Source organism: Sciurus carolinensis, chromosome 2 (assembly GCF_902686445.1).
Source record: "Sciurus carolinensis chromosome 2, mSciCar1.2, whole genome shotgun sequence".
Classification (NCBI taxonomy): domain Eukaryota; kingdom Metazoa; phylum Chordata; class Mammalia; order Rodentia; family Sciuridae; genus Sciurus; species Sciurus carolinensis.
Window position 1 is genome coordinate 90,991,828 of NC_062214.1, and position 26,355 is coordinate 91,018,182.

At 35.2% G+C, this 26,355-nt stretch overlaps 1 protein-coding gene across 5 annotated transcripts in view; it reads left to right on the forward strand.

Moving 5' to 3' along the window:
• Herc1 (HECT and RLD domain containing E3 ubiquitin protein ligase family member 1) overlaps positions 1 to 26,355 on the forward strand; it is a 202,647-nt gene that overhangs the window by 64,610 nt on the left and 111,682 nt on the right. For all 5 annotated transcript variants that reach the window (XM_047542544.1, XM_047542548.1, XM_047542545.1 and 2 more), the window contains exons 9-16: positions 10,320 to 10,464; positions 10,563 to 10,734; positions 11,930 to 12,064; positions 12,716 to 12,881; positions 21,813 to 21,938; positions 22,864 to 23,085; positions 24,055 to 24,207; positions 24,527 to 24,659. In XM_047542544.1, the coding sequence (XP_047398500.1) occupies positions 10,320 to 10,464; positions 10,563 to 10,734; positions 11,930 to 12,064; positions 12,716 to 12,881; positions 21,813 to 21,938; positions 22,864 to 23,085; positions 24,055 to 24,207; positions 24,527 to 24,659 (1,252 nt within the window). The remainder of the gene's footprint in view (positions 1 to 10,319; positions 10,465 to 10,562; positions 10,735 to 11,929; positions 12,065 to 12,715; positions 12,882 to 21,812; positions 21,939 to 22,863; positions 23,086 to 24,054; positions 24,208 to 24,526; positions 24,660 to 26,355) is intronic.

Genomic DNA, 26,355 nt, shown 5'->3' on the forward strand with positions numbered 1-26,355 from the left:
CCTGTTCATTTCACTTTATTTTTTTTTTTTAATTTTTTTTTACGTTTACATAGGGTAATGATGTTTATTTTATTTTTCCCCTCCCCCCACCCCTCCCACCCCTCTTTTCCCTCTACACAGTCCTTCTTTCCTTCATTCTTACCGCTCTCCTTAGCCTAACTCTAAACCTAACCCTAAACCTAATGCTAGCCCCTCCCACCCCCCATTATATGTCCTCATCCGCTTATCAGCGAGATCATTCGTCCTTTAGTTTTTTGAGATTGGCTTATCTCACTTAGCATGATATTCTCCAATTTCGTCCATTTGCCTACAAATGCCATAATTTTATCATTCTTCATTGCGGAGTAATATTCCATTGTATAAATATGCCACAGTTTCTTTATCCATTCATCAACTGAAGGGCATCTAGGTTGGTTCCACAATCTGGCTATGGTGAATTGAGCAGCAATGAACATTGATGTGGCTGTATCTCTGTAGTATGCTGATTTTAAGTCCTTTGGGTATAGGCCGAGGAGTGGGATAGCTGGGTCAAATGGTGTTTCCCTTCCAAGTTTTCTGAGGAATCTCCACACTGCTTTCCAGAGTGGCTGCACTAATTTGCAACCCCACCAGCAATGTATGAGTGTTCCTTTTTCACCACATCCTCGCCAACACCTATTGTTGCTTGTATTCTTGATAATCGCCATTCTAATTGGGGTGAGATGAAATCTTAGGGTAGTTTTGATTTGCATTTCCCTTATTACTAGGGATGTTGAACATTTCTTCATATATCTGTTGATTACTTGTACATCTTCTTCTGTGAAGTGTCTGTTCATTTCCTTAGACCATTTGTTGATTGGATTATTTGTATTCTTGGTGTAGAGATTTTGAGTTCTTTATAGATTCTGGAAATTAGCACTCTATCTGAGGTATGGTTGGCAAAGATATTCTCCCACTCCGTAGGCTCTCTCTTCACATTTCTGATAGTTTCCTTTGCTGAGAGAAAGCTTTTTAGTTTGAATCTATCCCAGTTGTTGATTCTTGCTTTTATTTCTTGTGCTATGGGAGTCCTGTTAAGGAAGTCTGATCCTAAGCCAACAAGTTGAAGATTTGGACCTACTTTTTCTTCTATAAGATGCAGAGTCTCTGGTCTGATTCCGAGGTCCTTGATCCATTTTGAGTTGAGTTTTGTGTAGGGTGAGAGATAGGGGTTTAATTTCATTCTATTGCATATGGTTTTCCAGTTTTCCCAGCACCATTTGTTGAAGAGGCTATCTTTCCTCCATTGCATATTTTTGGACCCTTTGTCTAGTATGAGAAAATTGTATTTATTTGGGTTTGTGTCCATGTCCTCTATTCTGTACCATTGATCTACCTGTCTATTTTGGTACCAATACCATGCCGTTTTTGTTACTATTGCTTTGTAGTAGAGTTGAAGATCTGGTATTGCAATACCCCCTGCTTCGCTCTTGCTACTGAGGATTGCTTTAGCTATTCTAGGTTTTTTATTCTTCCAGATGAATTTCATAATTGCTTGCTCTATTTCTGCAAGGTACATCATTGGGATTTTAATTGGAATTGCATTGAATCTGTATAGCACTTTAGGTAGTATAGCCATTTTGACAATATTAATTCTGCCTATCCAGGAACATGGGAGATCTTTCCATCTTCTAAGGTTTTCTTTTCTTTCTTTCTTTAGTGTTCTGTAGTTCTCATTGTAGAGGTCTTTCACCTCTTTTGTGAGACTGATTCCCAAGTATTTTATTTTTTTCGATGCTATTGTGAATGGGGTAGTTTTCCTAATTTCTCTTTCTGAAGATTCATCACTTATGTATAAAAATGCATTGGATTTATGAGCATTGATCTTGTAACCTGCTACTTTACTGAATCCACTTATAAGATCTAAAAGTTTTCTGGTGGAATTTCCAGGTTCCTCTAAATATATAATCATGTCATCAGCGAACAGGGATAGTTTGAGTTCTTCTTTTCCTATTCGTATCCCTTTAATTTCTTTGGTTTGTCTGATTGCTCTGGCTAGAGTCTCAAGGACGATGTTGAATAGAAGTGGTGAAAGAGGGCATCCCTGCCTTGTTCCAGATTTTAGGGGGAACGCTTTCAGTTTTTCACCATTTAGAATGATATTAGCCATGGGCTTAGCGTAGATTGCCTTTATAATGTTTAGGAATGTTCCCACTACCCCAGTTTTTTCTAGTGTTTTGAGCATGAAGGGATGCTGTATTTTATCAAATGCTTTTTCTGCATCTATTGAAATAATCATGTGATTCTTAACTTTAAGTCTGTTGATATGGTGAATGACATTTATTGATTTCCGAATGTTGAACCAACCTTGCATCCCTGGGATAAAACCCACTTGATCGTGGTGCACTATCTTTTTAATATATATTTGTATGCGATTTGCTAAAATTTTGTTGAGAATTTTTGCATCAATGTTCATTAAGGATATTGGTCTGAAATTTTCTTTCCTCGATGTGTCTCTGTCTGGTTTAGGTATCAGGGTGATATTGGCTTCATAGAACAAGTTTGGTAGGGTTCCCTCCTCTTCTATTTCATGGAATAGTTTGAGGAGTATTGGAATGAGCTCTTCTTTAAAGGTTTTGTAGAACTCGGCTGAGAACCCATCTGGTCCCGGACTTTTCTTTGTTGGTAGGCTTTTGATGACCTCTTCTATTTCATTGCTTGAAATTGATTTATTTAAGTTGTGTATGTCCTCCTCGTTCAGTTTAGGTAGTTCATATGTCTCTAGAAATTTGTTGATGTCTTCGAGGTTTTCTGTTTTGCTGGAGTATAGATTTTCGAAATAGCTTCTAATTATGTTTTGTATTTCACTCGTGTCTGTTGTGATGTTTCCCTGTTCATTCCGAATTTTAGTAATTTGAGTTTTCTCCCTCTTTCTCTTTGTTAGTGTGGCTAAGGGTTTATCAATTTTATTTATTTTTTCAAAGAACCAACTATTTATTTTGTTAATTTTCCCGATTGTTTCTTTTGTTTCGATTTTGTTGATTTCGGCTCTGATTTTAACTATTTCCTGTCTTCTACTACTTTTGGTATTGGTCTGCTCTTCTTTTTCTAGTGCTTTGAGCTGTAGTGTTAACTCGTTTATTTGTTGATTTCTACTTCTTTTTTTGAATGCACCCCATGAAATAAATCTTCCTCTAAGTACTGCTTTCATAGTGTCCCTGAGATTTTGATATAATGTGTCTTTGTTCTCGTTTACTTCTAAGAATTTTTTTATTTCCCTCCTGATGTCTTCTGTTATCCATTCATCATATAATAGTGTATTATTTAGTCTCCAGGTATTGGAGAAGTTTCTGTTTTTTATTCTGTCATTTATTTCTAATTTCAATCCATTATGATCTGATAGAGTACAAGGTAGTATCTCTATCTTCTTGTATTTGCTAATAGTAGCTTTGTGGCATAAAATATGGTCTATTTTAGAGAAGGATCCATGTGCTGCTGAGAAGAAAGTGTATTCGTTCTTTGTTGGATGGTATATTCTGTATATGTCCGTTAAGTCTAAATTGCTGATTGTGTTGTTGAGATCTATAGTTTCTTTATTCAATTTTTGTTTGGACGATCTATCCAGTGGTGAGAGAGGTGTGTTAAAATCGCCTAGTATTATTGTGTTGTGGTCTATTTGATTTCTGTAATTGAGAAGGATTTGTTTGACGTACGTGGATGAGCCAATGTTCGGGGCATAGATATTTATGATTGTTATGTCTTGCTGATTTATGCTTCCCTTAAGCAGCATGTAATGTCCTTCTTTATCCCTTCTGACTAGTTTTGGTTTGAAGTCCACATTATCTGAGATGAGGATGGATACTCCAGCTTTTTTGCTGTGTCCGTGTGCATGGTATGTTTTTCCCCATCCTTTCACCTTTAGTCTATGGGTGTCTCTTTCTATGAGATGAGTCTCTTGCAGGCAGCATATTGTTGGATTTTTCTTTTTAATCCAATCTGCCAGTCTGTGTCTTTTGATTGATGAATTCAGGCCATTAACATTCAGGGTTATTATTGTGATATGATTTGTATTCCCAGTCAATTGACTCATATTTGTTTTTGACATGATTTGGTTTCTCCTTTATTTGGCTATTCCTTTAGGCTAGCGCCTCCTGTTGCTGATTTGCATCGTTGTTTTTCATCTCTTCCTCATGGAATATTTTGCTGAGAATGTTCTGTAATGCTGGCTTTCTTTTTGTAAATTCCTTTAGCTTTTGTTTATCATGGAAGGATCTTATTTCATCGTCAAATGTGAAGGTAAGTTTTGCTGGGTATAAGATTCTTGGTTGGCATCCGTTTTCTTTCAGGGCTTGGTATATGTTGTTCCAGGCCCTTCTAGCTTTTAGGGTCTGGATTGAAAAATCTGCTGATATTCTTATTGGTTTCCCTCTGAATGTAATTTGATTCTTTTCTCTCGCGGCCTTTAAAATTCTGTCTTTATTTTGTATGTTAGGTATTTTCATAATAATGTGCCTTGGTGTGGGTCTGTTGTAATTTTGTATGTTTGGAGTTCTATAAGCCTCTTGTACTTGGTTTTCCATTTCATTCTTCAGATTTGGGAAATTTTCTGTTATTATTTCATTGAATAGATTGTTCATTCCCTTGGTTTGTTTCTCTAAGCCTTCCTCAATCCCAATAATTCTTAAATTTGGCCTTTTCATGATATCCCATAATTCTTGGAGATTCTGTTCATGATTTCTTACCATCTTTTCTGTTTGGCCAACTTTGCTTTCAAGATTAAATAATTTGTCTTCAATGTCTGAGGTTCTGTCTTCCAGGTGTTCTATCCTATTGGTTATGCTTTCTATGGAGTTTTTAACTTGGTTTATTGTTTCCTTCATTTCAAGTATTTCAGTTTGTTTTTTTTTCAGTATCTCTAACTCTTTATTGAAATGATCTCTTGCTTCCCGTATTTGGTCTTTTAACTGTTGATTGGTGTGATCATTTAATGCCTGCATTTGCTCTTTCATCTCCACCTTCAATGCCTGCATTTGCTCTTTCATCTCCTCATTAGCTTCCCTGATCGTTTTAATTACGTACATTCTGAACTCCCTTTCTGACATTTCTTCTGCTGTGCTGTCATTGGGTTTTATTGATGTAGTATCTAGGTTTGTTTGGGGCATTTTCTTCCCTTGTTTTCTCATATTGGTCAGTTGTCAGTGGGACCCTGAGATATTGCAGTTATCCGCTATTGGCTTATAGTGTCCCGGTAGATTTCCAGTGTATCACCTCCCAGCCTTCAGTAGCCTGATGTCTTGGAGGAATCTGATAAAGCAGCTCATCAGAAGAAAACTGCCCCTAGCCCCCTACTGGTTCCACGTTTTGGAACTGGCTCTGTGCGGAAATGCTCTCACTGTGGGCCTGCGCCGTGCAGCTGGCCGTGTGGGAGGAGCCCACTGCCGGAGTGTGGAAGGCTACCTTGGGAAGACTCTAGCTGCCCTGCCCGGCTCCAATAAGCCACCTCTATCTGGGCCTGCCACCCGGGCCGAGCTTTACCCAGTGGGCAGACTCACCCGTGGCTCTATTTCAGTCCGAGTCTCTCAATGCCTCCCCTTCTTAACTCCTGGGTTCTGGAGCGACTGGGGGTGCAGTCTCCCTCTAGGCCGCCATAGTGGATCGCCCCGTGAAGAGAGCCTGCAGCCGGAGTGGGCAGAGCCGCCTGAAGAGGTCTCTGGCTGCCCTGCCCTAATCCCAGAGGCTGCTTGCAGATCGAGGCTCTCTGCTGGTTCGTTGCCGGAGTACGCTGCGCTGCAGTGGCTCCGGGACTCGGAGCTTGTTCTGGTCAGAAAGGCTCTCACTAGCGGGCCAGTTCCGTTCCGAGAACCTGAGGCTGACTTTGAATTCACGATCCTCCTGCCTCAGCCACCTGAGCCCCTGGGATTATAGGCATGTGCCTGCCTGCCTCAGCTTCTTGATGCTGAGATTACAGGCCACCATGCCCAGGGAGGAACTAGGTTTTCTGATCTAGCGTGTGTGACCCTAAATTTTCCTTCAGTTCCATGTTCTTTGTTCTTTTAAGCAGATTTTATGAGATTGTTTAGCACTCAGTACCCCTTAACCCTTTTCTCCAAACTCATGGATAGTCAGGGAAAGCAAAATTAACTAGGTGAAACCAGTGATACAAACTAAAAAGGCGAGAAGATGATCAAAATAGAGGGTAAATAGAACACTTCTATATTAAAATAATCAGAATGGTTTGGTTTGTTTGAGGAACAGGCTAACCAGGCCTAGGATAATCAATTTTACAATTCCTTTAAAGTTTTTGAACTTTTACATGTGTGCATCAACTCTTCCTCTGATTGTTTGTTGGTGATAAAGAGGGGCAAAGTATGATGATAGATTGACAATATTTGCCCAGTAGACAAAATATTTGCTTGCTTTTGTCTGCCAGCAATAACATTGAAAAAGTGAGCCAGTCACTTGTTCTCTCACTTGTAGGAGCCCATTATGTGCCAGCCAGTGGTATGAATATGTTTCTGATTAATTCACCAGGCAGATAAGCAGCAAAGCTGAGGTTATCATACGATTTAATTATTTTTTGAGAGACAGAAATTCCTTATGTCTTAAAAATCTAACTCCCAACTATTCATCACCTTGTATTTAATTACATTAGTCATTGCTACCTTAAAAATTCTTTTACATATTTTTCACTATGGATTTTGTAATAAGAATCAATGACTTGAAGTCAGAAAGATGCTCACTTATTTGATGTATAGTCACAAGCAAATCTCAGTCTTCCCTTGAGCATTACCTGCTTTTTTCTTCTTTTTTTTTTTTTTTGGTGGTGCTGGGGATCGAACCCAGGGCCTTGTGCTTGCAAGGCAAGCACTCTACTGACTGAGCTATCTCCCCAGCCCTTACCTGCTTTTTTATAAGAGGGAAAATAATGTCTCCTTTGCCTACAAATGATCATATAAGATGATTATTTGAATTGAAATTTTGTATAAACTATCAAGGACCATTTACCTGTTTAGGTGCTAAATCATAAACAGGAAATCCATTACACTGAATTCTAATGAACTTTAAATAATTTGCTATATAGAATAGTTATATCATGAATACAGTAAGTCATATTTAGAAAAAAAGTGAGAGAGATAGAAATACTTTTAAATTTTAAGAGGGTTCTTTTTACCATTATATTTATTGACCATGAGGGTGAAGATCAACATTTGCTTTTCCCTTAGTCTATCTCAGTCCCCTCAGTCCTCTTCAGTGCTAACTTACCACCATACTAAGTATCATTTTATATTTAAAGATAGTGTATATTTTTTATGCAGAATAATCTGATCCATAAATATAAGATAAGCATTCTTAATTTGGTGCTCAACTGAAGGAACACTATAAGAGAATTTCAACTATGAGGGCCTTACTAAATATCTATACCATATTATACTTTATGAGTGATTTAGATTTTCTTTTTTTTTAATATTTTTCAGTTGTCAGTGGACCTTTATTTTATTTATTTACTTATATACAATGCTGAGAATTGAACCCAGTGCCTCACACATGCTAGGCAAGTGCTTTACCACTGAGCTACAACTCCAGCCCTAGATTTTCAGTGATGATTTTGATTATATATTATTTCACCTCCCTTGTCTTTAGTTCCTAATCTCTTTACTTTATTGGAATTTTGTTGTATTCTATACTTGTCTTCAGCAAGTTCTTTGGCAACTAGTGTAAGGCATATATGTTCTTCTTTTTTCTTGAAGAGGCTTACTCTCTCAGCAGAAGTCTTTCCTAAAACAATTATAGGACAAAAATAAAAACAAAACCCAAACTCCATGGCATAAAGATTAGAGTCTATGTGATCTTGTTAAAATCCATTGAAGAAAAAAAAAATATTCAGTTTGCTGATTGTTTTGATTTTGTTCATTTTGGGTTGCCAGATTGGCAGTCATTTTCTTTCTTTTTTTCTCTTCTTCTTTTTACATACTGCATTTTGATTCATTGTACACAAATGGGGTACAACGTTTCATTTCTATGGTTGTACACAATGTAGATTCACACCATTCATGTAATCATGCATGTACATAGGGTAATAATGTCTGTCTCAGTCCACTATCTTTCCTTCCCCACCCCTCCTGCCCCATTTCTATCTACACAATCCAAAGTTCCTCTATTCTTCTCTTACCCCCTCTGCCACCCCACCCCCTTTATGTATCATCATCCACTTATCAGAGAAAACATTCAGCTTTTGGTTTTTTGGGATTGGCTTATTTCACTTAGCATAATATTCTCCAACTCCATCTATTTACCAGCAAGTGCCATAATTTTATTTTTTTTAATGACTGAGGAGTATTCCAGTGTGTATACACACCACAGTTTCTTTATCCATTCATCAATAGAAGGGCATCTAGGTTGGTGAATCTAGCTATTGTGAATTGAGCAGCTATGAACATTGATGTGGCTGGGTTACTGTAGTATGCTGATTTTAAGTTCTCTGAGTATAAACTGAGGAGTGGGATAGTTGGGTCAAATGGTGGGTCCATTCCAAGTTTTCTGAGGAATCTCCATACTGCTTTCTGGAGTGGCTGCGCCAATTTGCAACTCCATCAGCAATGTATGAGTGTGCCTTTTTCCCCACATTCATGCCAACACTTATTGTTGCTTGTGTTCTTGGTAATAGCCATTCTATTTGGAGTTAGATGAAATCTCAGGGTGGTTTTAATTTGCATTTCTCTAATCACTAGAGATGATGAGCACTTTTTCATATATTTGTTGATCAACTGTATATCTTCTTCTGTGAAGTGTCTACCCAGTTCCTTAGCCCATTTATTGATTGGGTTCTTTGTATTTTTGGTGTAAAGTTTTTTAAATTCTTTATGAATTTTGGAGATTAGTGCTCTATCTGAAGTGTGTATGGAAAAGGTTTTCTCCCACTCTGTAGACTCTCTTTTCACATTATTGTTTCCTTTGCTGAAAAAAAGTTTTTTAGTTTGAATCTATCCCGTTCATTCATTCTTGCTTTTATTTCTTGTGCTCTGGTGATCTTGTTAAGGAAGTCTGGTCCTAAGCCAACATGATGGAGATTCGGGCCTGCTTTTTCTTCTGTTTGATGAAGGGACTCAGGTCTAATTCCTAAATCCTCGATCCATTTTGAGTTGAGTTTTGTACAGTGTGAGAGATAGGGGTTTAAATTCATTTTACTGCATATGGATTTCTAGTTTTGCCAGCACCATTTGTTGAAGAGGCTATCTTTTCTCCATTGTATGTTTTTGGCACCTTTGTCTAGTATGAGGTAACTGTATTTATGTTGGTTTGTCTCTGTGTCTTCTATCCTGTACCATTGGTCTACCTGTCTATTTTGGTGCCAGTACCATGCCGATTTTGTTACTATTGCTCTATAGTAGAGTTTAAGGTCTGGTATTGTGATACCTTCTGCTTAACTCTTCCTGCTAAGGATTGCTTTGACTATTCTGGGTCTTTTGTTCTTCCAGAAGAATTTCATGATTGCTTTCTCTCTTCTATGAGGAATGTCATTGGAATTTTAATTGGAATTGCGTTAAATTTGTGTAGTGCCTTTGGAAGTATGGCCATTTTGATAATATTAATTCTGCCTATCCAAGAACACAGGAGATCTTTCCATCTTCTAAGATTTTCTTTAATTTCTTTCTTTAGTGTTCTGTAGTTTTCATTGTAGAGGTCTTTCATGTCTTTTGGTAGATTGATTCCCAAGCTTTTTTTTTTTTTTTTTTTTAGGCTATTGTGAATGGAATCATTTTATTTTCTTCTTTCTTATGCAATCCTTTGTTTGCCCAGGTGTTTTAAATCAGTCAGTGGCTATTTTGGTATTAATTAATAAAAATGAAGATGTTCAAAGGGAACTATGTCAACTACTGCTTCACATGACCTTCTTTTAAAAAATTAAAATTATCATAACAGTGGGGTAGGGTATTTTTTAAACTGAATTCTAGACATTAGTTGTGTGATTTATCCATATATGATCACACCTTGGTCTAATCTTGGTCTCAACTGCAGAGTAGAAACATGTAAAGGAGAAGTTTTAAGGTAGTATTTACAAAGTTGCTGAGGTCAGATAAATATAACAAAATACAAGTAAATCAGTAATAACTTCAGAATCTTTCAGATCTTTTCATTTTTTTCTATGACTAATTTTTTTTCCAGCCTAGCTCCCTGTCCACCTGTGCAGTGATTTCTGTGATCATCCTTAAAATGATCAAGGCAGTGAATATTATTCTAGTATCTGAAAGTTGTTAGTATCAAAGTATACTCGTTTGATATGACATTTAGTTCTAAACAATTTATGTTGACAGACTAATTGTCTCAAGAACTTACATGCAGTGTATTTCTGTTTTTTTCAGGTCTATGCTTGGGGCTGTGGGGCTTGTCTAGGTTGTGGTTCTTCAGAAGCTACTGCCTTGAGACCCAAACTTATTGAAGAACTAGCTGCCACAAGAATAGTTGACATTTCTATTGGAGACAGTCATTGTTTGGCTCTTTCTCATGGTAAATTGATTTGTTTTAAAGAAATAGTATTAGTAATTATCTTTCTTAAATATATTGCATTTAAGTTCGAATTTTGTTTTATTTTGTTTTGTTTTCAGATAATGAAGTTTATGCCTGGGGTAATAACTCAATGGGGCAGTGTGGCCAAGGAAATTCCACAGGTCCTATTACTAAACCAAAGAAAGTGAGCGGCTTAGATGGCATAGCTATTCAGCAGATCTCTGCTGGAACATCACATAGCCTGGCATGGACTGCTCTCCCTAGAGACAGGTAAGGTGTTTATGTTTTAAAAATTCTTATGTTTTAATAACAGTAGAAACACCAGTAAAAACAGAAATAACTGTACTTTGTTCATAAAGTGTCCTTCTGAACATTTCTAGAATTGGTTTAGAAATGACATCTAGATTTCATTTGAATATTGAGGTTACATATGTTTTGTAAGCAAGAAGTTATAACCTGTATCTAAGATAGTTTCTTAATTGAATTGTTTTCTTCTTTTTGTCCTCCTGCCCACTACTTGGGTTTGAATCCAGAGGTGCTCTACCATTGAGCTAAATCCTTAGTCCCTTTGACTTTTTTATTTTGAGACAGAGTCTTAATAAGTTGCCAAGGTTGGCCTCAAACTTGTGGGGTCCCCAGTCACTGGGCTTACAGGTATGCACCACTATACCCAGCTAATTTAATTGTCTTCTAAACATTTTGAATTTCCTGTCTCTCTCTAGATTATGATTTAAAAAATTAAATATGAAGATAAAATTGAATAATTAAGATCAGTACTAGGCTTTATGGATTTAAAACGGTTGTTTAACCTTAGTACCTTTATCTGGTTGGTAAAAAACAAAACAAAACAAAAAAAACCCTATCCTCCACCCAAACAATGGCAATACTTATTTTAAGTTAAGGAAGCTATTTTTTGCAGAAATTTAACTTTTTTCTAAAGTGAAAATCATATATTTTAAATTAATTGGTGATTTTTAGCCAATAGTAGGAGATTGAATTTTAAGGAATGGTTTATTTCAGATACTTGTGGGTATGTCTGGACTGATTTACAACTTAGAATGTATTTTGTATTCTAGACCTTGATTCTATAAAATGTATAGATGCCTAGAACCAGAATTTAGTAGATCATGTGATTCATCCCTCTGCTTTCAAATGAATGTGTATCCAAACCTTCCAGCACATGCCGTTATGTTTCTTCTTAAAGAAGGCAAATTCTTGGTTTTTGTCAGTTGTTAAAAAGAGTGGTTTTACTGTACTAATTTTGGGGAACTTAAAAAAGCCACTTTCCTAATATAAAACACAGAAAATAAAAATAAACTCTGGCTGTAAGGTTAGAATGCACAGAAGGTTTTCTGTGTATCTTATTGAAATCTCTCAGCCTTACCATGTTTTGATTTTTGTTTTATATCTTGTGTGGAAATTTCCTTTTGAGGTTCATTCATGATTTTCTTATGCTTCCTTATAGACAAGTTGTTGCATGGCATCGACCTTATTGTGTAGATCTTGAAGAGAGTACCTTCTCACACCTGCGTTCATTTCTTGAGAGATACTGTGATAAAATAAACAGTGAGATTCCCCCTCTTCCTTTCCCTTCATCAAGGTATGTTATAAATAGCTTTGTATTTTATATTTGTGTGTTACATTCTGAAATATGACTTTCTTGTTTTTCCATAAATTTATATGAAACTTCATTATAAGCTGGAAAAGAGATAAACTTATACTTCTTAATAGCTTGTAGGTTTTAAAGCTTATCCATAATTTCACAAAACATATTTTAAAAATTTCTATTAGGAGGCTAGGTGGTAGAGTGCTTGCCTTGCATGTGTGAGGCACTGGGTTTGATCCTTGGCATCATATGAAAAAAAAAAAAGATAAATAAAATAAAGGTATTGTGTCCATGTACAACTAAAACTGATTAAAAAGTTTTTTCTGTTGATTCTGAGTTCACTTTTTTTTTTGGTACCAGGGATTGAACTCATGGGTGCTTAACCACTGATCTAAATCTTTAACCATTTTTTATATTTTATTTAGAGACAGGGTCTTGCAAATTAGCTTTGGGTCTCACAAGCCTTGCGGAGGCTGGTCTTGAACTTGTGATCTTCCTGCCTCCGCCTCCTCAGCTGCTGTGATTACAGGCATGAGTCACTGTGCCTGGCAAGTTGACAAAATTTTGAAAGAGAAAAAAATGTTACCTCCACTGGATAACACATTTTTCAGTTCCAAACATTTATAGCAGTTTATTTGGTTTCAGGGAACACCACAGTTTCCTCAAGCTGTGCCTGAAGCTGCTTTCTAATCACCTTGCTCTTGCACTTGCGGGAGGGGTAGCTACCAGCATTCTTGGGAGACAAGCAGGTCCTCTTCGAAATTTGCTCTTCAGACTGATGGATTCAACAGTTCCAGATGAAATCCAAGAGGTAAGAGAATAAGACTTGTGAATTTGTAACTCAAGCCACATCTTTTCTGGAAATTTTAGGTATATGATATATTCAGTTGTGTAATGGACAACTTCAATTGCATGTTTTTCTTTTTCTCCTATTTTTTTTTTTTTTTTTGGCGGTACTGGGGATCGAACTCAGGGCCTTGTGCTTGCAAGGCAAGCACTCTGCCAGCTGAGGTGTCTCCCCAGCCCTCCTATTTTCTTGATGGGAGTAGATATTTTGGTTAACTCATTCTTTAACACAGGGCAGGTGCCATCTCGGAGAAACCATTCAGTCTTTCCTTTCCCACATGGTTGAGTTTCTCTCATTTAGGTTCTCCTCTTATCACATTTTATTATAGTTACCTATTTATAAGCATCTTCACACAAGCTGAATCTTTGAGGGTAAGGACCAGTTTTATTTATTTTTATATTCTTAGCACCTAGACATGGCTTATTCAATTGTGGTAACTGAATAAGTGGACTGGGTCATCCAATAGAGCCCCAGAAAGAGTCGTGATAAAAGTTGGTTTAAGGAGGAATAAGTGGATACAAAAGAACAATGATTATACATAAAGAGAGATGGTCTGAAAAAACTTATTTGGTATTATGATACAGTATTAATTTTGGAAAGCTGAAAAAAACATTTTTATAATAGTAAACAGAAAATAAAATAAACTGCACATTTCTCAACTTCAAGACTTACTACTTTTTCTCTACAGTAATTAAGAGTGATACTGAAAAAAGAATAGATCAATGGAATAGAATAAGAGTCCAGAAATAAACTCATGTTTGTCCTTGATTTTCTGTAAGACTTCCAAGAAAATTCAGTGAGAAAGAGAAAAATATCTTCACCAAATGGTGTTGGGATATTACCCACATGCAAAGAAATGAAACTGCACTTTATCTCACATCATATACAGAAGATTAACTCAAAGCATATCAAAGACAAATTATACGATCCAGAAGTATAAAAATCACGGACAAAAATGTAGGTATAAATCTTTATGGCCTTGGTTTAGGCATTAATTTCTTAGTATACCAAAAATACAAGCAACCAAAGGGGGAAAAAGAGATTGGACTTCTTCAGAGTTGAAAATATTGTGCTTTAAAGGACACTATCAATAAAATGAAAAGATGACTCACAGAATGGGAGAAATATTTCAAAATCAGACATCTGATGAAGTTCTAGTTTCTAGAATATATGAAGAATTCTTACAACTGAAAGACAGAGACAAAAACCCTCATTTTAAAAATGAGCAAAGAATCTTAGGTTTTTTTTTTTTTGGAGAAAATATACAATTAGCCAGGAAACACACAAAAAAGTATTCACCATCATGAGTTATTAGTTAAATGTAATGAAAACCACAGTGAGATACTCTTTATACTCATTAAATAACTAGAACCAAAAAGACTGACAATAGTAAATGTTTGGGGTGGTAGAGATATTAGAACGTTTGTATATTGCTGATGGGGATGTCAAACCATGCATTGCTTTGGAAAACAGTCAAATGGTTCCTTAAATAGTTAAACATAGAGTAACCATATGATCCAGTGATTCCACTACAATGTCTATACCCTAGAGAATTGAAAACATTATCCACACAAACACTCTGATGCAAATACTCACAGAAGCATTATTCGTGGTAGCTAAAAAGTTGGAACCACACAAGTGTCCATCAGCTGATGAATGGGTGAACAAAAGGTGGTATATCTATACAATGTAATACTACTGTTCAGCCATAAAACAGAATGAATAGACAAAGGGGAATGAAGGGATGGTGGGGAGGAATAGGAAAGACAGTGGAATGATTCTGACATAACTTTCCTATATATACATATGAATACACTACAGTGATTCTCTACCTCATGTACAACCACAAGACTGGTATCCTAATTAGAATAAGATGTATACCATGTTTGTATAAATAAGCCAAATTATGCTCTGTTATATATAACTAAAAAGAAAAAAATATAATAACATAATGCTTTATATTTTGGAAAGCTAGAATTTGGAGTCCAGACCTATTATTCTGTTAAAAAATATTATAAAAATTGTAAAATATTAAAAAATTATAAAAACAAAGAATCAGAATGAAGAACTGTGATATATGCTACATGACTGAATCTTACAAACATGCTAAGTGAAATAAACCAGACACAGTAGTCTACATGTTCATATGATTCCGTAAATATGAAATTTGCAGAATAAGCAAATCTATAGAAAAAGAAAGTAGGTTGGTAGTTGTCAGAGGTTTGGAGAAGAGGAAAGTGGCACAGAGTTTCTTTTTGGAATGATGAAAATATTCCAAAATTAGTGATGTGTACATAACTCTGGATATAGTAAAAGCCACTGAATTTTATGAAATAAAGTCAATTTATTAAACACAGAAAAATTAAAACCTTATTTTTCAACTAGAAGAATATATTCTCTGAAATAAGGGGGGGAGAGTTGATAAATAAGAACTGTGATAATTTAATACTTATCAGAAATAGGATAGCATAAGATTTTTTAAATGTTAAAAGTTCTGGACTGAAACAAGGAAAAGTAGACTTTAAAAAATTAAAATTACCTGTTTATTCCTTAGATCTCCTTGGTAGCCATTCCGTCCTCAGAGATTACTTAGAGATGCTTTGTCCCAGGATGTTATCCCAGGATGTTGTTTATATTTATGGCTATTTCTGTTCTTCTTTACTTATCCCTGAAACTTCTAACAATTTATCTGTTTATAACAACTACTATTAACTATTCTTTCATGTGTGCTTTCCCATTTTTTTCCTTGAACCCTTTGTGAATTTCCTTCTTTCTTTTTTAGCTTTGTTTTATTTATTTATCTATCTATCTATTTATTTATTTATTTATGCATGCTGTGGATTGAACCTAAGATCTTGTGCATGCTAGGCAAGTACCCTACCCTACTGCTGAGTCATATCCCTAGCCCTAATTTTTTATTTGAACCAATTGTAGACTTAATAAAAAGTTGCATAAGTAATGGTTTATATATACATATATTACCCAACTTTGCCTAATATTAATTTCTTACATAGCCATGGTATAATTATCAAGATCAAGAAATTAGTACTGGTTTAATACTATTACCTAAACTAAACTTTTTAGAAATTCCATTTGTTTTCATTAATGTCCCTGTGGTCGTAGGATATTTTCTAGGATCCCATATTGCATTTAATTGTTGTTTCTCCTTAGCTTTTTCTTTTCTTTTTTTTTTTTAAATATTTTTAGCTGTAGATGTACATAATACCTTTATTATATTTATTTATGTGTGGTGCTGAGTATCGAACCCAGTGCCTCATACATGCTAGGCAAGTGCTCTACCACTGAACCACAACCCCAGCCCCTCTCCTTAGCTTCTTAGTAGCAATTTCTCAGTCTTCTTCTCTTTCTTTTCTTCCAAAGACATAGACAGAGGTTTATTTAGGAAAGCAGACACATATTCAAGGGACAGTGGGGGCAATCTCAAGAGAAAGATGCCTTTAGAGTAAAACAAGGAATTCACATTCAAGGGAGAATACTGACCATCTCCAGAGGAAGAGACAGCCTCCTTTATTGACCTTGGTACTTCATGACTGCTGACCAGTTATTTTATTGGATATCTCTCTGTTATTGTCTTATGATTGAATCAATTTTTTATATTTTGGGTGAGAATACCACTGAAATGGTGTGTCCTTGGTACATCATCATATAGGGTTCATATTGATATCTCTTTTTACTGGCAATGTTACCCTTAACCTTGGGTAAGGTAGCTTCTGCTGGATTTCTATATCCATTAGCTTCTGAAAGATGGTCAATAAGAAAACACATTAAGAATATTCTCACCCTTAAGTGTTTGAGAATAGAAAATATTTATGAATAGTCAAATTCTACATTAGAAATCAAGTTCCTATAAAAATTGTGAAGACAGCTTGGTTTTCTTCTAGCTTTAAGTATTACTTAGAAAATTAGTGCTGTCCAAATTGTTTCTTAATTATGTAAGTTAGTTTTCCTCTCTGGATGATTTAGCAAGTTCCACTTCTCCTTTGTGTTCTCACATTGCAAATGGTAAGAACTGATATGGGTCTGACTTTATGCATTGTGGTAGATATCCTTTAGATGGGAAATTCATAGCCTTCAATTTATTGTTATTTTAAAAATTTTTTAGATTTATTTTTACAGATTGCATTTTGATTTATTGTACACAAATGGGATACAACTTTTCTGTGGTTGTGGACAATATAGATTCATACCATTTGTGTAATCATACATGTACATAGGATGATGATGTCTGTCTCATTCAATCATCTTTCATATCCCTTGCCCCCTCCTTCCTCTCATTTCCCTCTATATAATCTAAAGTTCCTCCATTCTTCTCTTGCCCTCCCACCCTGACCCTCATAATGTATCATTATTCACTTATCAGGGAAAACATTTGGCCTTTGGTTTTTTTGGGATTGGCTTATTTCACTTAGCATGATATTTTAAGAAATTATCTTGAAGTATTTTGTTGATTTCCCCTTCACTGTTTTCTTCTCTAGAATTCTTCTATCACTGTGATACTGGGACCTCTTGGATCAGTCCTCTTAATTCTCTTGCATTTTATTTCCTGTTTTCCATTTTTCCCCTTTTCCTTGAGTTTAGTTTTATATTCTAACTGTTCTATTGAGACTTTTCCTACGTATATGTGTAGTACTGGGGATTAAACTCAGGGCTGGGCACAGGCTAGGCAAATGCTCTGCAACAGCTCTACATACCCTTTTTATATTTTATTTTGATAGGCAGTCCACTACTCCCAACATTCTATTGAGATTTCAAAATACTACATTCATTTTTTTAAAATTTGTAAGATCTCTGTTCTTTACACTTTGAGTGTTCTTTAGTAACCTACTTTCCTGATTTCTTACCCTTTTTGAATATAGTAATTTTCGTTCCTATTAATCCTAGCTACTTGGGAGGCTGAGACAGGGGGATCACAAGTGTAAAACCAACGTGGACAACTATCTCAACATAACTAGCTCAGTGGCAGAATCCCTAGGACTGGAAAAAAAATCTTAATTTTTTTATATGTAATTTCTATTTTTATTTTTAAAACAAATTAGACTGTTTTAATATTTTTCATAATAAAAGGCTTTTTAAAAGTTTCTAACACATTTTGGCTGCCCAGTTGTGTTTAAGAGTGTAGCACCAGGGATGGGGATATACAGTGGTAGAATGCTTGCCTAGCATGAACAAAGTTCCTTGGTTCAATCCCCAGCACCATTAAAAAAAAAAAAAAGCAAGAAAGAAAAGAAAATGAATGAAATGAGTGGTGGGAAGATTCTGTGCCCCTGTAGCTTGATGGGCTGGGCTAATTTTTTTTTTTGGGGGGGGGGCAGTGTCCTGTAAGGTCTTTTCTTTTAGGATAGTCAGATTTCCCAAAAGAAGGCTTTCCTAACATACTGTCAGAAGTTATAAACCTGCGTAACAGTCTTATGGTAGGCAAAAAAACCTCAGGAGCTTCAACATTCAGAAGATATTTTCTCTTTAAAATTCCCTTATTTTTAGTTTACTATTCCTATCCTCAGCTGTGCCCATTGTCTTAACCAGTTTTTAACCAGTCCTATTTCAAATTCCTCCTTTGACCTCTATTGCAGAAGTGCTTGAGTATAAATTGAAGTGCATTTTTATTTTTCTCATTTATGACTTTTTTTTACATCCTTTTCAGGTCTCTTTATGTCAGTTAACCTGTTGCTTTCTGCTTCTAAAATTTTGATGATGTTTTTCCCTTGCCATTTAAAAAATCTTTTTATATTAAGTTCCCTGCTGTTCCCCATGTTTTTAGACGGGTTTTGGAAAGGAGTAGTTCATTAATTCAGTCCTTAATCCTTAATCACCTCTGTTAAATTTATATAACTAAAATGTAGTATGATAATAGTAACCTGAAGAAGTCATTAAAGGTTTTTCCAATTTTTAAAAAAATTTTTTGTAGTTGTAGATGGAGAGCATGACTTTGTTTATTTTTGTATGCAGTGCTAAGGATCTAACCCAGTGCCTCACACCTGCTAGGCAAGCACTCTGCCACTGAGCCCCAGCCCATCAATTATTAACTGTTAGTGAACACATGACTTTGATAGAAGGGTTATTAATTCTTCTGTGCACTTGAATTTTTAAATTATTATACTATACAATTCAAAGAATTAGAAACATTGATTAATAGAAATATTGGATAGGCAGAATTAATATTGTTAAAATGGCCATACTATAAAAAACACTATACAGATTTAATGGAATTTCTGTTGAAATTCTAATGACATTCTTCATAGAAATAGAAAATGCAGTCCTGAAATTTATTTGGAAAAATGGCCTAGAATAGCCAAAGCAATCCTTAGCGAGAAAAGTGAAGCAAGAGGCATCACAATACCAAACCTTAAATTATACTAGAGCTATAGTAACACAAATGGCATGGTGTTGGCACCAAAACAGACATGAAGACCAGTGGAACATAATAAAAGAAAAAGAGACAAACCCATATAAATACAGTTATCTCATATTAGACAAAGGCACCATAAACATACATTGGAGAAAAGATAGCCTCTTAAACAAATGTTGCTGGGAAAACTGGAAATCCATATATAGCAGAATGCAATTGAACTTGTCTCTCACCCTGCACAAATCTCAAATGAAAGTGGATCTAGGACCTAGGCATTAGACCAGAGACACTTCACCTACTAGAAGAAAATGTAGGCCCAATATTCCATCGTGTTGGCTTAGGAACTAACTTTCTCAATAAGGCTTCTAAAGTGCAAGAAGTAAAATCAAGAAACAGTAAATGGGATAGTATCAAACTAAAAATCATAACAAAGGAAACAATAAAGAATTCGAAGAGAGAACCTACAGAATGGGAGAAAATCTTTGCCACCTGTACCTCAGATAGAGCATTAATCTCCAGGATGTATAAAGAACTCAAAAAACTCAACACCAAAAAAACAACTCAATCAATATAGGCAAAGAAATGAAACGGGTCCTTCACAGAAGAAGAAATACGAATGGTCAACAAATATATGAAAAAATATTTTAAAATCTCTAGCAGTTAGGTAAATGCAAATTAAAACTACACTGAGATTCCATCTCACTCCAGTCAGAATGGCAATGATCAAGAATACAAGTAACAGAACACTGAGGCTGTAGAGTAGTGATGACACCTTCTGTAGCCAGTAGGAGCCCTGTAAGTGGCTGCAGGTGCTCCACCTCCATGAGGACAGAGCTATTGTGCTGGACTCCAAGGCGAGAGGCCTGCTGTATGGTAGCAGAACTTGCGCCAAGAGCTCTTCCTGGACAGAATGGAGTAGAACCTAGCAAAGGTGAACTTAATGAAATCAATCCATTTGTGAGACCCACTGAAAAGTTCTTAACTGAAGAGAGTATATATGATTCTCTTTGCCATTGCCAAGTCCCGTTGACATTTGATTCTCCTTCTTTCTTCAAACAATGGTGGAATTACATGATATGTGATGGAGTTGGAGAATTGGAACATTTTTCTCCTGCTCTGCTGTCAAACCTGCAGTAGGACACATCTGTCCATCACACAGTGGAGGATCTCTAAAGGATCTTCAAGGAATAGAAGGAGTTAGTCCCAGAGACTTCCCATGGGATCAAACCTCTCTTTCTTCCAGTATTTTCTTTTGGAAATGAAAACCAAAAGTTTAAATAAATAATAACAAACAATAAAAACAGAAATTTGAAATAAAAAGAATACAAGTAACAATAAATATTGGTGATGATGTGGGGAAAAAGGTACACTCACATATTGCTGGTTGAACTGCAAATTGATGCAACCACTCTGGAAAGCAATATGGAGACTTCTCCAAAAGCTTGGAATGGAAACACCATTTGATCTAGTTATCCCACTCCTTGGTATATACTCAAAGGACTTAAAATTATCATATTACAACGATGTGACATCATCAGTATTTATAGCAGCTCAATTCACAATAGCTAAGCGATGAAACCAACCTAGGTGCCCTTCAACAGATGAAGGGGTAAAAGAAAATGTGGTATATATACACAATGGAATATTATTTGACCATAAAAAGTATGACTTTATGACTTTTGTTGATAGATGGATGAAGCTGGAGACTTTCATGCTAAGTGAAATAAGCCAATCCCCAAAAAACCAAAGACTGAATTTTCTCTCTGATATGTGGATGCTGGCACACAGTAAAGCACAGGAGGAAGAATAGAAGTTCATTAGATTAGAAAAAGGGAAAGGAAGGGGAGAGAGGGAGGATGGGAATAGGAAAGACAGTAGGATGAATCAGACATAACTTTCCTATGTTCATACATGAATACACCATCAGTGAAACTCCACATCATGTACAGCCACACATATGGGATCCTAACTAGAATAAGTTATACTCCATGTATGTATAATATGTCAAAATACACTCTACTGTCATGTATATCTAAAAAGAACAAATAAAAAAATTAAACTGTGCAGGATGGTAAAAAAATTAATATTTAATAACCCTGAGAAGTTATGAGGTCTAAGATAATGTAGCTAGCTATTCCTTGTGTTGTTCATACTACCTGGACCTTTATCTTCAACTCTTAAATACTTAATAATTAGAGAAACCTTCCATGAGGCTTACTTTTAATTACTTTTTCAGGGTCTTTATTTTCCTCATTAAACTGTATACTCATAATAGCGGGTCCACTTTGCACAATTTCTTACTAGGCCCAACACTGTCAGATCAACACTAAATAATGGTTGGGTGATAACAAATCCAAAATTTGTGTTCTAGACTTCTTAAAGATATCTAAAGAAGGACTTATATAATTTCTTTCTGAACATGCCACTTTCTTATAATCCTAATAGTCAATGGACTCACTTTTCATGTGTTTTTATTAAAAAAAAATAAGAATCAGGCCAATCAATCTACTTTTCTTTTTTGATATTAGGTTGTAATTGAGACTCTGTCAGTGGGAGCAACCATGCTGTTACCTCCCTTAAGAGAACGGATGGAATTACTTCATTCTCTTTTACCCCAAGGACCTGATAGATGGGAAAGCTTATCTAAAGGACAGGTAAGCCTCTTCATGGATCTGTGTAAACTAGTAATATCACAAATAATTGAGAGGAAAGAAGATAATCAACTGCCATGTGTTCATGGATTAGTACTTGATGGATATGGCAAAATTCTAGTTATTTATTGGAAGAATTCCTAGCAATCTAGTGACATCAGGTGAGATAATTCATTAAATTATTGGGACTAATTATTAAAATAATGACTAGTTTTTCAATGTTGATTATAATGTCAAGCCCAAGAGCCTTTGGTTTATTTGTTGTATGCTGAATTGAAATCCAGGGTATGTACTATAGTAGTGCCCAGAATTGTGTCTGAAATTATTTGTCTTAAAGGTAAAAGATCATATTAAGAAAAAGTATTTTAGGATATGAATCGCTGATTCTTTTCATTTTTATTATCTTAAGCACATTAAAATAAGTATATTTTGTTTAATCAAGTAGAAGAATCAATTGTAGATATACAGATTTGAGTAGGAAGGTGGTAATAACTAGCAATATAATATCCATAGATGCTTTCCAATATGTAATTTTCTTTGGTTTAGATTTCAAGTGATTTATTTTAAATGGCAGAATAATTAGTTGTCATGGGTAATTCTGTAGAGTAACATATTTATTTGTTGGCATTTCCTACTCCTATCTACATTTAGTTCTTAAATTATTATGCATAGTATGCCATTTCAGTTTACAGTTTTAGGTTTTATATTGAAGGATGAAATAAAAACCTGTAAGTTGCATTTTCCTGAATGGTATTAATTGCTTTTTTCTTATAATTATACACTTCATGAAGATTACTATTTATCTGGGCTATTAGATAGATTAGTTAGCATCAAAGGTATAGTTTAGTGTCCCTTAGGATCCTTTTTTTTGAAAAAAATTCGAATGCATTTCAGGCTAATTATGTGTTCCTGTTTCATTGTTCTTTAGAGAATGCAACTGGATATCATTTTGACAAGTTTGCAAGATCATACACATGTAGCCTCCTTACTTGGCTACAGTTCACCATCTGATGCTGCTGACCTCTCTTCTGTGTGTACTAGCTATGGAAACCTGTCAGATCAGTCTTATGGCACTCAGAGCTGCCATCCAGATACCCATTTGGCTGAAATTTTGATGAAGACCCTCTTAAGAAATTTAGGATTTTATACAGTAAGTTGCTTTTTCATTATAGTTAAAAAAAAAAAAAAGAATAAAGGGATAAGGATCTCAGGTCAAGGTATTTTGCTTTTTAAACACTTATGATAGAAATGAAACTTTAGAACCCATCTTCCCAAAGAGGGAAACATGTCAGGTCTTTTAAAAGAAAGAGGGGCCAAATGACATATAATTGAGAATTACAAAAAGATTTGTAGTAGAATCTTACCACACTTTTTCATGTTAATTAAGAAGAATAAACAGATAAAAATAGGAAAAAAAATTAAAAAGAATAATGAGCAAGGGATTAACTTTAAACAGATAAAATCTTATAATTAAACAATGCAGTTGCTTCTGACTAATAGACTGGTCAGAAGGAGAGTAAATAGCGGGCCCCATAGCTTTCCCTGTATTATGAAACTGTTACTTTTCAGTATGTGGTGTTTCTTAAATCTCTCCATTTTTTTCTAGTCCTTTTCTTTAGCCTCTAACCCAGGCCACTTTTTCTAGTTCATTTCTTTAGGTTCTAACCCAGGCCATTATAATCTCTATAATAATAAGGCCATTATAATCCTTTATAACAATTTCCCTCCTAGTTCAGTATCTAAAATCATTCACTTATAATACGTACATCTCTAATTCACTTATTTCTAAGAATTATGTTAGAAATCTACAAACATGTAAAAATAAAATCTGTACAGAAGATATACTGTTTTAGTTGTACTGTTTTCCTTTTTCTTATTTTCCGTTTTCAAAATTTTTGTAGTGAAGCGTACATTACTTGTTTATTTTTAATGGAAAAACAAATTGAAATTGCTTGATGAATTTTACTACCTAATAGCTAATAGCATAAGGATTACAACAAAGATTTAAAAATTGGTAATAGGAAAAAGGAGATGATGGCTTATTAAGTTAGAATCATTTGTGATAGGGAATTACTTTTTCAAATTTTCAAATATAATATTCATTTATGCCTCATTTTAGGATCAAGCATTTGGAGAACTAGAAAAGAATAGTGATAAATTTCTACTTGGAACATCATCATCAGAAAACAGTCAACCTGCTCATCTTCATGAACTGCTGTGTTCATTACAGAAACAGCTGCTGGCATTTTGCCATATTAATAACATCAGTGAGGTACATAATTCTTTGCCTTTTATGGTGATCCATTAGGGACCTTGAAACTCAGATATTTGGTTATGCCATAATATTTTTGTACCTTGAATCTTTATTTCTTTTTGGTACTGGAGATTGAACCCGGGGTGCTTTACCACTGAGCCACAATCTAGCCATTTTTATTTTGATACAAGGTCTTGCTAAGTTGCTTAGACTGGCTTCAAACTTACAATCATCCTGCTTCAGCCTCCCAAGTTGCTGGGATTACAGGTGTGCACCATTGCACCAAACTGTACTTGAATCTTTCAGAGTAGTAATTTATGAACTTCTTTTTCCTCAGAACTCAAGCAGTGTGGCATTACTTCATAAACATCTTCAGCTCTTGTTGCCTCATGCCACAGATATTTATTCACGTTCTGCAAATTTGCTCAAAGAAAGTCCTTGGAATGGCAGTGTTGGAGATAAATTAAGAGGTATGTTTGGCATTGAATTTCACATTTAATTGGTGGTTAGGTGGTTAAAAAGGAAGACTCCATAGCCTTTCCAAAACCTTAAGAGGGCCTGAAGCCTGGAGTGGAAGGGGAATGATCTTGAAACTACTCTTTATTAAAAATACTTTTGTATTAATATGTAGTACTACCAACAATGTGTAAGTGTACATCCACCATCCCCACAAGCTTGCCAGCAGTTGTTGTTATTTATATTCTTGATGATTGCCATTGTAACTGGAGTGAGATGAAGTCTCAGAATAGTTTTTTTGTAGTTGTAGATGGACACAATACCATTAATTAATTAATTGATTGATTTTTTATTTTTATGTGGTGCTAAGTATTGAACCCAGTGCCTCACATGCCAGGCAGGTGCTCTACCACTGAACCACAACCCTAGCCCCTTAGTATAGTTTTGATTTGCATTTCCCTGACTGCTCAAGATGTTGGACATTTTTTCATGTATTTGTTGGCCATTTGTATTTTTTCTTTTGAGAAATGTTTGTTTAGATCATTTGCCCATTTATCTACTGGGTTATCTGGGTCTTTTTGGTGTTAAGTTTTTTGATTTATTTATTCTGGATATTAGTTCTTTGCAGAAGAGTAACTGGCAAAGTCTTTCTCTCATTCTGTAGGTTCTCTCTTTATGCCCTTCGCTGTGCAGAAAGCTTTTTAATTTGAAACCGTCCCGCTTATTGATTGTTCTTTTATTTCATAAGCTTTAGGAGTCTTCTTAAGGAAGTTGTTGCCTGTTGGAGTGTTGATCTTATGTTTTCTTCTAGTAGTTGTAGTATTTCTGGTCTAATTTCTATGTCTTTGATTCACTTTGGGTTGATTTTTGTGCAGGGAGATAGGGATCTAATTTCATTCTTCTACATATGGATATCCAGTTTCTCCAGCGTCATTTGTTAAAAAAACTGTCTTTTCTTCAATATATGTTTTTGGTGCCTTTGTCAAGGATCAGATTACTGTACCTATGTGGATTTGTCTCTGTGTATTCTGTTCCTTTGGTCTTCTTGTATATTTTTATGCCAATACCATGCTGTTTTTTGTTGGGACTGCAAGGTAGTACAATCACTGTGGAAAGAATATGGAAACTCCTCAAAAGACTAGGAATGGAACCATCATATGACCCTGCTATCTCACTTCTTGGCATTTATCCAAAGAACTGGAATCAGTATACTAGGTAATCAGTATCTAGGTAATACATACCAATGTTTATCACAAATCATAATAGCCAAACTATGGAACCAACCTAGATGCCCTTCAACAGATGAATGGATAAAGAAACTGTGGTATATATACATAATGGAGTTTTATACAGCCTTAAAAAAAGAATGAAATTATGTCATTTGCTGGTAAATAGATGGAACTTGAGAATATCATGCTAAGTAAAATAAGCCAGATTCAGAAAGTCAAGGGCTGCATGTTTTCTCTATTTGTATTTCCTCTCTAGTTAGAGAGAAATAAGGGGGGAAATAAAGAGTGGGTATTATAGATATAAAAAGGGAAACAGTAGAATAAGGGGATCCTGGGGAATAAAAGAGGGGTGGGTAAGGGGGACCAACTATGTAATGAAAATGACCAACTGTGATATACACGAATATATCACAATGAATTCCACTTTTATGTATAACTATAATCCACCAATTAAAAAAAATAAATAGAAGGAAATTCAGTA